General features: G+C 35.4%; 1 protein-coding gene across 1 annotated transcript; it reads right to left on the reverse strand.

Moving 5' to 3' along the window:
* Positions 1-614: 614 nt before the first annotated feature.
* Positions 615-10,577, reverse strand: LOC131061512 (putative E3 ubiquitin-protein ligase LIN-1). The gene is made up of 16 exons (XM_057995232.2): positions 8,915-10,577; positions 8,569-8,644; positions 8,066-8,446; positions 6,513-6,619; positions 5,055-6,377; positions 4,030-4,174; positions 3,676-3,933; positions 3,256-3,565; positions 3,035-3,159; positions 2,832-2,951; positions 2,619-2,750; positions 1,988-2,110; positions 1,798-1,908; positions 1,347-1,490; positions 1,000-1,254; positions 615-894 (listed from the first exon to the last, which is right to left on the reverse strand). Exons 1-16 carry the CDS (start codon positions 9,844-9,846, stop codon positions 877-879), a joined length of 4,560 nt encoding a protein of 1,519 aa, XP_057851215.2. The 5' UTR covers positions 9,847-10,577; the 3' UTR covers positions 615-876.
* Positions 10,578-14,953: the final 4,376 nt, after the last annotated feature.

The following is a 14,953-nucleotide window of genomic DNA, read 5'->3' on the forward strand; positions in this document are numbered from 1 at the left end:
TCTTAGCTTTAAAATAATATTATGATTACAAAACTAACAACTAAATTAGATAAGCTATTTATCAAAAGTACTACATGGAAAATATTAATAGTATTTTGAGCAAAACCTCTCTAAAATTTATGTAACTTTAATAAAATCGAAGAGAGTTTATTTTATATTTATATCCTAAAATATAATGATATAAGACATATTTTCATATATATTTATAATTATAACTCAAGGTATTAGCTTATTAAATCTAGATAGTTGAATAAAGTTAAACTTGATTTTAAAGCTAAATGTTTATAGAGTTGATTGCTTCTCTAAACAAAGGAGATTTTGGTGATATCCTTTTAACAAATAGGGTGTTGAAAAATTCATCTTCTACTTTTGTTTCATTTTCATATTGTATTTTAATTATTTATTATCTTGATGTTATTAATTTATGAAGTGTTTTCCAAATTATTTTGGTTGGGAAAAGCATGAGGACTGTAATGGCAGTTTAGCTAAAAAAAGTATTAACAATTGTGAAAATTGGTATCAAAATAAACTATCAAAATATACTTTCCAAATCAAGTTGCATAGTTTACACACTTTATAAGTTTAATCCAGAGAACATTAACACTCGTTATCAATATCAAAATTTGTTTTAGTCTACTTTAAACATACTTGAAATTTATGAGACTTTGTGTCTAAGGTATATAAAAAAAATAGGTAAATGTGGAGCAAGAGAATCCATTTAATTAGATTGCAAGGTTGGTGGTTTTTTAAAAGGAGAGGCCTAAAGTGGTAATACATGTAGGTTATCCACTTACAACAAAGTTGGACTTGAGAGTAGAATAAGCACATGGATTGTACTAGTCAAAGAATGATTGGACAACTCCACTCCATTTTAAGTCATGTAAGTGACCATGCCTGCAAATGTAAGCAAAAAAAAGCCTAAAACTGTTAGCAAAACACATGAAGAAGATGAAAGTAAAGATGCAAGAAATGAATTAAAAATAAATTTTATATCAGTACCTGGATCTTGCCATCTTGAGATCCACTAAACAAAACATCACCCTCCTTATCCACAACCAAGCAAATCACTCTATTATTATTTCCTCCTCTATCTGAATTCAATGATCCCACTTTAACCAATCTCTCTCTCAACCATACTTCAATAATACCGGTTTTGGAACCTAAAAATATGAATTCATTGCTTACTGCAATGCATCTGATTTCTAAGGTTGTGGATATTGTTCCTATAACATTGTTGTTAGAAAGATTCCACACCTATACCGACATTCACAAAAGAAACATACTTCATTAGCTTTGTACACTTACACGCAAATGCGTAAAATTGAAATGAAAGCACAAGTCTTTACCTTGACAACAACACCATCCAAGAACACACCACAAGCATAGAGATGATTATCAAGGAGTTGTAGGCCATAAATGGGCTTTTGACCAAGCAAAGTTCTTGCTCCTTGATGAAGGATGTTTGTTGTACTAGACTTTAGATCCATCTCCTACATATTAGAATTAAAACCCACAAATTGAAACATGATAATTTTTTATTATTGTTAAGAATTTACATTCGATCTCTTATATTTAAAAGAATGCTATCAATTCCTATTCTACACATTCCATATGAAGGGAAAATATATATCGAGTGTACTTTCATTTCATTCCTAAAGATGAGCAATAAAATGAGTATGGCGAGAAAAGAAATATATCAAGAGTGTTGCTTCATTTCATTCCTTGAGATAAGCAATAGAAATCTTGAGTGTGGCGAGAAAGAAAAGGAAATGGGATATAATTGAAGATCCTCCTTACTTGAAGGGTATAATCAGTGCACCCACAATAAACTTTCCCATTTCCAATAGCCAGACACTTGACATTCTTGTTAGGATTGAGCAGCTTTATGCTTCCACTCAAGTTATGGATCTGCGATCCATAGAAGATGATGTCATGTACAAAACATGAAAATACAAATTCTACAAGATAGTACAATATAAAAGCCAACCTTGACTCCAGTCCCTTGAGCAATAAAGCAGGCCACGTTGCCACTCACAACAAGGGCTTGTACTGGGTCTTTCATGTCAAGAACCTGTATGCACTTAATTTCTTGTGCTCCAATTGCCCAAACCTGCATCAACAGGAAAACATGTTTCTTATGGAAACGAAGGCAAGATAAACATTAAGTTTTTATAGTTTATGAGAGAGTTTTTGGGAAAAAAGATGGTATAATTATTTTACCATCAACATGTTAAATCGCATCCTATGATATATCGATCATTATTAAGGTCAGAGAAATGAACCCAAGTGATTACATTGTATTAAATGTTTGCATATCTTTAAATTTTTTCATCATAATATCAGATTTTATTATCTAAACACAATTGATTCAGATCAAAATTTCCCGTTCATCATCATTACGAGAGAAACAAATGAATATAGATGTATCATGAAGTGAGACCCAAAACTTTGATTCTGTTATATGAAATATATGAAATCTGATAAAAACCTTGTAAAAAAACTTTGTTATATGAAATGTGATCCAAAACCTGGATGCAAAATTTTAAGAGAAAACTCTTCTACAGAACGAAAAGAAAGAGAGCGAAGAATTGGGAAACCACTTTGATATAGAAACATACCCTAACAGACTTGTCCAGGGACCCACTGTATATTTTCTCTCTAGATGATGAAACAGATAGACAAGTGATTGACTTAGTATGTTCTCGAGCTTCCTGAATCAGTTGTAGCAGTCTTTTTCTTCCATCCCACACCTTTGAGTTCAGAATCTCAGATGTAAGAAACCTGTGAGAGGGCGACACAAGATATTGAAAGACAAAAGCTAGGAAACCCACCTTCAATGTGCCATCAGAATGGCCACTAATTATTTGACCTCCACAATGAACAAGAGAGCGAATTTCTCCATTCAAGCTGGAATCTGCTAGAGCTGATTCTGTAAAACTGCAAAGCTTGGACTACACCCAAAGGATTAAGACAATTATTAGCAGTTAAAGGCAAGCGCATAATGCTCAGTTCAGAACAGGTGATTCCAACTTACAATATTCACAGATGGCAGGTTCACCAGAGCCCTAAGTATATCAGCTGCTACTGTGGATGATTTCTTCAGTTGCCTCAAAGGTTTACATATCCCTTTTACATAAGTGCCTAGGTCTTTCAATGCCTCTGTGCTTTGTGATCACCAAATAGTGTTAATTAAGACTACTGATTCAGAATCAAAAACCAAGGGTTAAAATTCCAAGAAGGAAAATCTGGGATCACCTGAATCATTAATAAAGGTAGACAAAGCAAGCATTGCAAGGATTCTTTCTTCCAAGATCCTAGATGATTGCAAGACCATAGCAAAGTGTTGCAGCAAGCATCGGCGAGCTACGCCCTGAACTCCGGTATCCGGTAAGACCTTCAGCATATAGGTGAGCCATGTTGCAGCGACAAGGCAAGGTCTTGCCAGCTCTACAGAGTTATTTCTGAGGCATTTTCCTAAAGCCTCAAAGAGTGCACCAAATTCATAATTGACAAGAACAAACGCTACTTTTCTCTCCCATACTTTCGCAGCTTCCTCGTCCTCCTTCTGGATAATAACAGAATGTTTATGAGGTTTTAAAAGGGTCAAACAAAATAGGAAAGGACCAAAATGTTATTGACACCAAACAACCAAACAATAATTTAGGAAAATCTCACAAGAAATTCGGTTGATTCATCCTCCTCATTGAGTGGTTTCTCAGCTTTTGTCAAAGAGTCATAGTTCTTGTCAAACCCTGCAGTTCTCAGTAGCCAAGCCTCAGTAAGAGGTTTCCCAGACAAGGACAGTCGTCCAGAAAGAGCAACTATAGTTTCTGCTGCTGCTATTTGGGACATAAGAAACTCTTTAGCTTTTAGGCCTTCAACCAGTGCTTCTATAGCTTCTTCACGATACATGCTCATCTTGCGCGGTTCTGCCTGGAAAACAAAATTCTATTGGTTACAGCTCTTAGCGTTTTACAAAGGCAAAATTGGTATGCAACTGAAAGAATTATGAGAGTCAGGAAGCTCGACCAGAAGATCCATTTGGAGAAGAAGACTTGCAACAATTAGGCGTTGTTCCATAGATGCCATCTGAAGGTATACAAGAAGCATATGCATGGTGCTGAACGTGCCTTCATCTTTTATAATCTGCAGAGCTTGATTGTTGAATGTCCGCCTGAAGCCAGCAGGATAACTTTGTAAGTTCTGCTTAATGTCAAGAAACTAACTATGCCTACATCTTGATGTCACAATGAACAAGAGTTATCAATCTGATCAATAAATACATTATGGTTAAGAATGGCATAGGAGAATGCATTAGGCATCTCTGCTTTAGGCCTAGTTCAATTGTTAGAACCCAATGATAGACCTAAGCTAAAGGTTATGGAACATAGAATAGCAAGACAAGGCAGTCGTTGTTTGTTAAGAAGTATTCTGGAGATCGTACAAGTTGGAAACGAAAAGTGAGGTATTATAATTGTGAATTGTTGAAGCATGAACTTCTAGACTGTCGTTGAGAACACTTGAAATTAAAAAACAGAGGACTCAGCAACCAAAAAACTGAAAGCATTTCTTCTCAATAGAACTCCATAAATCCACAAGTAAAAGAGAGTTTATGCATTGGGTGAATTAAAAAATAGAACAACAAGAGCTAATAAGCCAAAAGGCACTCACAGAGAACAACAGATGTTGGAAATGGTCATATCTCCAATCAACTAAGTAGTTGACAGAGTATTGAAGGAGGACCAAGATCATTATGAATGTAACTGAATAATGGCTTCCAACTGTATCAGCTACTTGGAAAACTTCAAAGGGGAAAGCAGATCAATATGAACGGGTACTGATAAGAAATTAGAACGGTTATCTGGAAATTCCTAGTTAACATATATAAGAAAATGATGATGTACTAGAAAGTAAATTCTTAACCTAAAATATTTCCTTAAAAGGAGAACCTGGTAAAGAAAAATGTGACTTGAATGATGAAAAAAATGAAAACCCTGGACTGCACCAATATCTTCTTGAAATAAGAATGGAGTTCCTGGGCCCGATAACTTTACCTATTCAAGCGAACAAGCTCTGAAATGAAGGCAATGCTGACGCTTCTTTCTCCATCATTTCCAGTATGAAAAAGCTCTAACACCGGTGCCAATTCAGCTCTTTGGGCAATCAAGTTTCTGCAGATGCCATCTCCTCGAATACAAGAAAGAAGAATAGAGACAGCAGAATACCTCACTTGAAGGCTTTTGCATTCCAAGCTCTCGACGAGGGCAGGAAGCGCATTCATAGAAATAACAGTTTGGGCATTTAATGACCTGCAACTCTCATCTCCATCATTCAGCATGCTTTCCAGCATCACTGTAGCAACTTCCTTGGATTGAAAGCTCATTGGAAACTGTAACTCGCTCTCTTCAATATTTGAGATGATTATATGTACTAGTGATGGAACAAGGTCGTGGAATGAAAGTTGTGAGGATGATGGTTTCAATTGATACAAAAGAACAGCAGCCTCGGCTAGTCCTTTCCTTATAATGCTAGCGAGACACTCGTAGTCCGGGTCCACCCTCATCAGAGTTTGTGAAACAATGTTGTCTACAGATACAAGTTCTGACAGAATGTACACTGTCGCTTTTAGTGCCTGCGCATCAAAAGAATTGGATAGTATTTCAAAAAAACTATTAATCATTGCTGGCTTAGTGAGTTGTGACTGGATGATTGGATTTGCTTTACAGCCTTGCCAGACTTTTGAAATCTTAAGAACAGCTGCTTGACATTCTTGCAAGTCTTGAGAAGTACAAAGGTGTGAAATTGATGGGCTTAGTTCACTCATCGTTCTTTCGAAAGTAGCTTGACTGATAACACTAGTTGGAGAAGATGAGACTGAAGCTGATCTGCGCATAAAACTCCTCCTTGTTTTTACTTCAGCAATGTCAATGTTAGAATTTCTATTCGGACTTGAATTTAAATCCGGAGAAGAGAGAAAACGTGAAGAATATAAATCAATAGGATTTGAAATGTGAGATCTTGGTGTTTCAGAGAAACGGAATTCCATTGCTAATTCAGGATTCTGTTCTTTCCAGCTACTGATAAGCCTTTTTAACAAAATATTTGTATTTGGAAGTGCAGTGCTTCCAAGATTCTGCCTGGTAATTGGGCATGTTGTGTTTCCTCTGTCCAGCCATTCCTGGATTGCTTGGCGCTCATATGTTTGACCTGTCTCCAGTGTGACTGGATCTGTGAAAAGTTGACCTGTTATAGGACACACAAAATCCTTTGGAGGCCGCCTTTGAGGAGTGGATTTACCAGATGAATGCACCTGAAAGCTGTTTTGGCTTATATCCTCTTCGCTCTCTGTCAGTGGTGATGATATAGGCATTGAATAGCTGCATTACGAATGGATACTCATTCTTTTAGAGATCATTTTTGTAATTGTAATTTGTACCCTACTTTGCTCCAAATAATAAAACCATTCAGTGTCCTTTAATTACAATTATGAAACTGCTTTTTGTATGGTGTACCTCCTTTCTTCTAATTCTGCTGCCTGTGTTTCATAGTCATCATTTAATTCACTTTCCTTCTGAACTTCATCCTCATCATCGGGTATATCCCCATATGAATTTGCATCCTGCATTACCGGTACATAAAACTTCATGATACAAGACATAATCCCTTTGTCATTTTATACCCGCAGGCACCCACTGTGCTTGCAATAGACTAGCAAAATGTAAATATATTAGAACTAGTGAAAATGGAATATGGATCCCTAACCAAAAGACAAGAGTTGTGCGCTTACTAGATCAAAAAGTTCACATGAGGCATCTCAAGGTGTTTAGCATATTCTCCGGAATTTTCATGGAATTTTTTGCATGTACAATTCTTGGACTTGACTTCAAATCCTTTCATGGAATTTAAATGACAGAAGTTCTTTTATAGAATTTTCTGGATGTACAATTCTAAGGGTTAGCATATTCTCTGGTATTCATTGCCAGCAATGTTTTTTATTGCAGTTTTCACCAATTCTCTATAAACTTATAACAATTATAGTTCCTCATTGAATGAATTTGTCTGTAGTTGATAGTGTTTAGATAATCTGTAGCTAATTTGTGTTTAGATAATCTGTAGCTAATTTAAGTGGCATTGGGAAAGCAACGTAGATTTAAGTTCGCAAATTATTTGATGTTTGTTTACCTTTCTCTGGGTTCTTTTATTCTGTGGCTTACAAGTCTTAAAAACCTTACAATTCTATAATTCACATTCTACATGTTGGATAAACATACAACCTAATTATTATAATTAGAAAATGTACCTAAAAGGCTGATCAAAAGAGTATTAAATTTCAGTTTAAGTATTATAGTTAGTGGTAGAATATTTCAGTCTGATTTCAGTATTAAATTTGTTGAATGTTTACATTGCCCTGGATTCTCTTATTCTGTGGCTTACAAGTCAAAAAGAGCTTACAGTCTATATATTCACATTCTGCATGTTGCATAAATTAACGACAATCTAATTATTATAATTAGGAAGTGTATTCAAAAGCCTGGTCAAAAGAGGTCAGCTACTTAGTGGCATAGTATATCAGTATGTAAATCACAAGTCATAGGCTCAACTTCTAGCTGGAGCATGTAAACTAAACATGGTATTAGAGCCAAGCTAAGAGCCCTGAACACCAAAATGTGGCTAGAGAGGGATTTTGGAGAAATTAGCCACAGTCTAGCCATAACATGTGAAAAAAAGTCACAAAATAGGCTGGTATCTTGGGGGAAGAGCACCTTCCTATCCAAATACGTTGTCTTAAGTTCAAGATCTAGCTGGTCCATACAAAATCAGACTAAACTGGGTTCATAGTATGCAGTGTCATGGTTCATTGCCTGTTATAGCCTCGTTAAGATTCATTGTGTATAAACCATTGGCAGTTCAAGCAGATTACTTTTTCCGATTCTCAAGATAAATTACGCTGTTTTTAATAATTTTGCGGATGATAGCTGCCATTTTGAATAATGTATTCTCCATTAAGAAGAAGCCTGCCTTCGCAATTTCACACTTATCTTTAAATTGGGGTAAGTGCAAATACCTCTAGATTGTGCTCGGGATCTGGTGAAGTAGCCTCTGAATCCTCGGATGAATAATCATTTCTTGGTGATGTACAGTAAGTAGAGACAGTATCAGCTTCAAGCAGTTCAGAGAGAGGCCTGGACTTAAAATCCCTTCTTTTCATCGACTGTTGGTTTGAACTTTGCCTACCACTACCAGGAGAATATGCATTTGCCAACACAAGTTTATCTTCTGAAATCGTCTGGTTCTTTGAGAATACTCGTTTGGAGTTTGACCGCGTCCCCGGATAGGCTGCTGGTACTTTCTTAGTTATGTCCATTTTGCAATCCATTTCAATGTCAGCATTGTATGCGTTATCGGTATTATGACAATTTGTTCTCTCTTCTTCCCAGTTGACCTCCTGCCATTCTCATCAGAAACCTAGCTTAGTAGAATCACTCTTAAAACTCCATTAATCAAACTCATATAGTTTTAAAACAATAAATTACTATCTGAAAAATTGAATTTATTGCTACGCATTACATCCATAAACATTCTGGTTGATAAATCTTCAGCTCCGTCATCAGTACTAGTAGTATTGCCATTCGCAGAGCCATACCTGAGTACAATGGCACGGTCAGTGTGGTGATTAGAAATCCTATGAACAGAAATGTAATCCTTTGTTGCTAAAATCTTTCAATTGTCACGTTATTAATTATGCAGTATAAATGTTTAATAATGTTTTTATTTGATGCGTTAGAAAAGCAAATTCTAGGCCTTCTCAAGACAACTCTTCAAATGCTTTGCAGGTGTCACATTTGGGTATGCATACATGCATTTACAAGGCAACTTGAAGGATCAAACTATGATTTAGAAACATATATATCACCTTGTAGGAGTTTTTCCTTTGCCAGTTGATAATCCAACAACAGAAGAGAAGCCTGCACTTTTGGGTGGGACAGGTCCAAATTTGACAGACTGAGGAATCAATCGACTAAGCTCATGTCTTGGTGTCATGGGAGGCTCGGCAATGGGAATTAAGGGCTGGTTTCCCTTCTTGCTTACAGAAGGATCAAAATTAATCCAATCCTTATAGTATCGTGTATATAGTTTGGTGTTTTCATCCAGGGACTCCTGATACACTTTCTCCAACTCCTGCAGACGTTGGGTTTGTTCCGGACTTAAGCCAGATAGCAAATTGTCATTGAAAACGTATTCATGATCATCTCTGGAAAAGGAGAGATCAGTAGAGTCGGGCAAATAGTCTAGAACAATTCTTTGCCTCTGTTCTGTGTACCATCCAACAATAGATCTAAGGTGAGGAAGGAAGAGACTCTCCCAGAGTTCTGGTGCGAAATCAATTCTTGAAAACAGGGGATCTACAAGAAACATCTCTAGAATTTGGGCAACAGCGTTCCTGTCATCATTCCTCAATTTCCAAAGAAAGGCCAGATTGAGGTGTGACCATGCACACAGATAGAAATTGGGAACACCTGCAGTAGTCTGCTTTGCATCCAACATAGCACACACCTGCAGCATCTTCTCTGCATGTTGTAATCTTGCTGCCTTAGTTTCCTCATTGGAACTAGTGATGGCCTCTTCCAAAGCATCAATTCCCCAATCCAAATTTGCCAAAACAGCTTGTTCTGAATAAGCTACTTCACCAATGCCTGGTTCACCTGCTGCTAATCTCTCTGCACATTGTTCCTTTTGTTGAATCCTTTGTTCTCTATTTATCAATCTGTCCTGTAAGAAACTTGCAATTGTTACCGTCAGGACTTTGCCAAGGTTGTTACTGTCCATGATGGCTTTGCCGGCCATTTTGATTTTGAATCCTTGGTCTTAAAACTAGTACATGACTCGCCCGATTTGACCAGATGCAGGGGATCCAATCAAATGGGATTACAGTTACAAGAAGAATCACTTTGGGCCTTGCATCAATTTATTACTTTCAATCCTCGTTTTCTTCTCTCAGCTTTTCTTGATAGTTCATCTAAAGGCCTGAAGAAAAGCATCTCAAAATCTTAAACACAATGACTTCTGTTCTATTGGGTGAAAAATTCTCACTATCTATTGCCTCTTCAGTGAATTTAGAGAATGCTTATTAGCCAAAATAAAATTTTCAGCGTGTGGGGACATCTATAAGGTATGAATTTGTCTCACAAAATCATAAGAGTTCACCATATATCTATTTCAGAAGTTTGTATTGAAGAACACAGTTGGCATTGGCGAGAATAAAATTTTCAGCTTGTGGAGAATAGGTGAAGTAGTGTTTTCTCCCAACAAATCATAGGACTTGCACCGTATTTCTGTTTGAGGAATTTGTATTGAAGAGCATAATATTCTTCATCTAAGGAGTTTCGATGGCCATAACAAATCAATACAAATGCTACAGACGTTGACTTTCCTGGGTTGCAGAGATGATTCCACCAAGGTAATGGTCCTGTAGTTTTCTTGTAAGTTACGATGTTTGTATTCAAGCAAATCTATTGTGGGCCTGCCGCAGATTCCAATGATTTCACGAGTAGCAAATGGCGTGCAATTAATTTTAGGGTAAAATAGGTGCCGCTCTCTCCATTTGAAACTTTCATCTTAATCTTGTGAACTGTCATTCAATGCCGGCATCTAAAGCATTCCCTAGGCAAAGATGCTAGAGACAAATTATAATCCACTATCAATGAAATGGTGGAGAAGAAAGTTGTATAATTTTTTTATTTTTTTTTTGAGTTTTTTGAGTTTTTTTTTTTAAATAAATTTGCTTTCAAGAATATATTATGTATTGTTTTTTATGCTATGATTAGTGTGTAGGTAATATGTATCATCATAAAAGTTGTGAACTAATTTAATTGTATAATTTAAAGATTAGATTATTTTTATTTTATCTATTTATTATTTTAAATTAAATTTGTAGTTGAAGAATTGAACTAGGTCAAATTTGCAAGTGTGAAAACAATCTTAAAACTTTGAAAACTCAATTTAATTCTAAATCAACTATTCAATTAGCCATTATGTGTCGACTTGAATTTGAAAGTGATTAACTTGTATGCTAGGGTGTTCAATTTAATGACACAAACATTAATTCATTTCAAAACATCTTCAAGCTTCCATTCTATTTCACATTATCATTCAACTAATATTTGTAGACCATCATTGCATCATTTGCTTACATCATCATATTAGGCATCATTGTGTATTTGTTTTTGTTTTTTTCAATCATTTCACCAAACCATTAAATCTATAACATGGGGTTGATCCAAAGAGAACATTTCTACCCTAGCAAGCTCCTAAATGTTGTCTACTAACTCAAGCCTTTGAATCATCATAGTTTAGACTTTTAGTCCATATTTAGATCTATAAACATAAAGCTTAGTTTTGTTTACATGAAAATGAACAAAAGCATGAGACATGGATTTCACTAACACATAGGTGGTTGTTTGATTATTTCTAGAGCACTAAGACACTATATACTCAAGTTTTGACTTGTCACAATATCTTCTTCAAGTTTCGAGGTAACTATTTATTTATCCTTTTCTATGTATTTATGTAATGTCACAAATTGCACCCTGTGTAATTTCATGTCACATAACACCTCCACTTTTAGCCGAACTGGAGATATCCCCTTGGCTTTCATCTCAGTCACCTATTTGGCATGTTGAGTCACCTTCCTTGTCATCTTTCTTGACTATGTTGATTGTCTTACTCGAGGACACCTACGTGTTGTGCTAGCGTCCTGCAAAACTACAACATGAAGGTGGTCATCAGAGTGTTACACCTACTATTTTCAATAGTGTTACACCTCCTTCTGCATCCATCAACATCGAAATTCTTTCTAAGTTGGTATTTCTTACCTTCTTGGCCTTCATTTGGCTCGCTAATCAGTATTAGGAATTCTTTGGGCTCTCTATGCAATTTCTCATGCTCTCATAGAAATATCACTAGCTTTTCTACATCTTATTCACATTTTGTTCATTGTACCATCACCATTTTTTAAGCCTTTCATCTCCAAGGGTTTAGTACTTCTCTTCACTCCAACGAGCTTCCTTCTTGGTGTCGAGGGGGAGTTGCTTCTTCATCTCTTGTTGCATATTCATTAATCCATCTATGTTAGTATGTCATTTGTTCTGTTTTCTTCATTGTATCTATGTTATCATTTTTATCTCATTATCCATCTTAGTTGTTTGTGGAGGTAGAAACACCAAAATAGGGGTTTGACTATTGTAGACCTCTAAATCACAACCCCAACATTTTTTCTTTGTTCTTTTGTGTGCGGGTTCGACATGGGAAGAAGCTACATTGATGGGAAGCTTCATTTGTTGGACCTTATGGAAAACTTCTTCCCCTTTTCTTTGCCAGCCTATTATTTTGTTGAAATTAGTTGTTAGTTTTGTATTGTCATTTTCATCATATCAAGTAAGAAGAATCCTTGTCTGACTGTCATTGCATTTTTTGGGATAGTCTTTATACTTTGTTTGTACAAGACACCAACACATTGGGTTGTTGTCCATGACCCGCACATGCATCATGGACAAAGAGTTCACATAGTTTTCTTGACAATCTTTGTGACCTATACTTTCGAGTTTTGTAGTTAAAACATCTTTAACCTGCTACTAATAATTAATTTCATGCTTTCATTTAATTATAGTGAGTTAACTTAGAGGTTTGAGGACTTCAAAGGTTGCTCCAAGTGGAGAGGAGGTTAGTGAGTCCTCAAGAGGTTTGACCACCTTTTACAACGGTTCAATTTTCCTACTCTATATTTTGGTGAACTTGATGTGAACTCACCTCTTGTGTGTTTTTTTGTTTCAAAATCTTGGTAAAACTTTTTCTCAAACTTAAATAATCCTATATTAGGTGTTTTTTTATGTTTTTTTGTTTTAGTTTATTTTTGAAATATATTATGTATTGTTTATTCTATTATGATTAGTGTATCAATAACATGTATCATCATCAAAGTTGTCAAGTAATTTAATCGTACTTTTTAGAGATTAGATTTATTTTTTTTAATTTGTTCATTTAATATTTTAAACTAAATTTGTAGTTGAAGAATTGAACCGGGTCAAATCTTCAAGTGTGAAAACAATCCTAGAACTTTGAAAACTCAATTTAATTATAAACTAGATAGCTCCCTCCAATTGACCATTATGTGTTGAGTTGAATGCGAAAGTGATTAACTTGTGTGCTTGGGTGTTAAATTTAATGACATAAACATTAATTTATTTCAGAATATATATCTTCAAGCTTCCATTCTATTTCACATTATCATTCAACTAATATTCATAGACCATCATTGTTGCATCATTTGTTTACATCACCATATTGTGCATAATTGTGTGTTTGTTTGGTTTTTTTCAATCTTTTTCACCAAACTATTAAATCTATAACATAGGGTTGATCAAAAGAGAACATTCCTACCCTAGCAAGCTCCTAAAAGATGTCTACTAACTCAAGCCTTTGAATTAACATAGTTTATACTTGTAGTCCATATCTAGATCTATAAAAATAGAGCTTAGTTTTGTTGCTATGAAAATGAACAAAAGCATGAGACATGAATTTCACTAAGACATAGGTGGTTGTTTTATTATTTCTAAAGCACTAAGACACTATTTACTCACGTTTTGACTTATCACAATATCTTCTTCAAGTTTCGAGGTAAGTATTTATTTATCATTTTTTATGTATTTATGTAATGTCGTAAATTGCACCCTATGCAATTTAACATCACATAGAACCTCTTCTTTTAGCTCAATTGGAGATATCCCCTTGGCTCATGTCTCATATTTGGCATGTTAAGTCACCCTCCTTGTCATCTTTCTTGACCATGTTGACTATCTTACTTGGGGACACTTGCGTGCCAAAGAGACGTCAACATGTTGTGCTATAATCCCGCAAAAATGCAGTCTAAAGGTGGTCGTTGGAGCATTACACCTGTTATTTTCAATAAAGTAACACCTCCTTTTGTGTCCAACAACATCAAGATTATTTCTGGTTTGGTATTTCTTGCCTTTTTGATGTTCGTTTTGCTCACTAATCAATATTGGGAATTCTTTGGGCTCTCCATGCAATTTCTCATGCTCTCATAGACATATCACTAGTTTTTTTGCATCTTATTCATCTTTTGTTCATCAAGTCGTCACTATTGTTGAAGCATTTTATCTCTAAGGGTTTAGTACTTGTCTTCAATCTAGCAAGCTTCTTGCTTCTTGGTGTCAAAGGGAGTTGCTTCTTCCTCTCTTGTTGCATTTTCATTAATCCATTTATGTTAGTATATCATTTGTTTTGCTTTCTTCATTGTATCTATGTTATCATTTTTATCTCTTTATCAATCTTGAATTGTCAGTGGAGATGGAAACACCAAAATAAGGGTCTAATTGTGGTAGACCTCTAAATCACAGTCCCAATTTTTTTTCTTCATTATTTTGTGTGTAGGTTTGTTGTGGGAAGAAGCTACATTGCTGGGAAGCTTCATTTGGTGGACCTTCAATGAAACTTCTTCCCCTTTTCTTTCTCATTCAATTATTTCATTTCAATTAATTGTTAGTAAAATGTATTGTTTTCATCAGATTAAGTAAGCAGAATCCTTGTTTGATCATCATTACATTTTTTGGTATAGTCTATACACTCTATCTATACAGGACACCAACATGTTGTGTTGTCATTCATGACTCGTGCATGCATCTCAAAGATACAAATCTCACAAAGTTTGCTAAATAATCTCTATGACTTGTACTTTAGGTTTTGTAGTTAAAACACTTTTATCTATTAGCAATAATTAATTTCATGCTTTCATTTAATTATAGTGAGTTAAATTGAAGGTCCAAGGAATTTGAAGGTTGCTCCAAGTGGAGAGGAGGTTAGTGAGTCTTCAAGAGGTTTGACCACCTTTTGCAGTGGTTCACTTTTCCTACTCTACATTTTGGTGAACCCAACA

The sequence above is a fragment of the Cryptomeria japonica genome, chromosome 8 (assembly GCF_030272615.1).
Source record: "Cryptomeria japonica chromosome 8, Sugi_1.0, whole genome shotgun sequence".
Lineage (NCBI taxonomy): Eukaryota > Viridiplantae > Streptophyta > Pinopsida > Cupressales > Cupressaceae > Cryptomeria > Cryptomeria japonica.

Bases quoted from the DNA above. Each gene is read 5' to 3' on its own strand.
- LOC131061512 (XM_057995232.2), bottom strand. From the start codon at position 9,846: ATGGCCGGCAAAGCCATCATGGACAGTAACAACCTTGGCAAAGTCCTG. The intron at 4,175-5,054 runs GTAAAGTTATCG...TGCTGGCTTCAG, and splicing joins GAGCTTGTTCGCTTGAATAG to GCGGACATTCAACAATCAAG. The intron at 3,566-3,675 runs GTGAGATTTTCC...GTTATTATCCAG, and splicing joins ATGAATCAACCGAATTTCTT to AAGGAGGACGAGGAAGCTGC.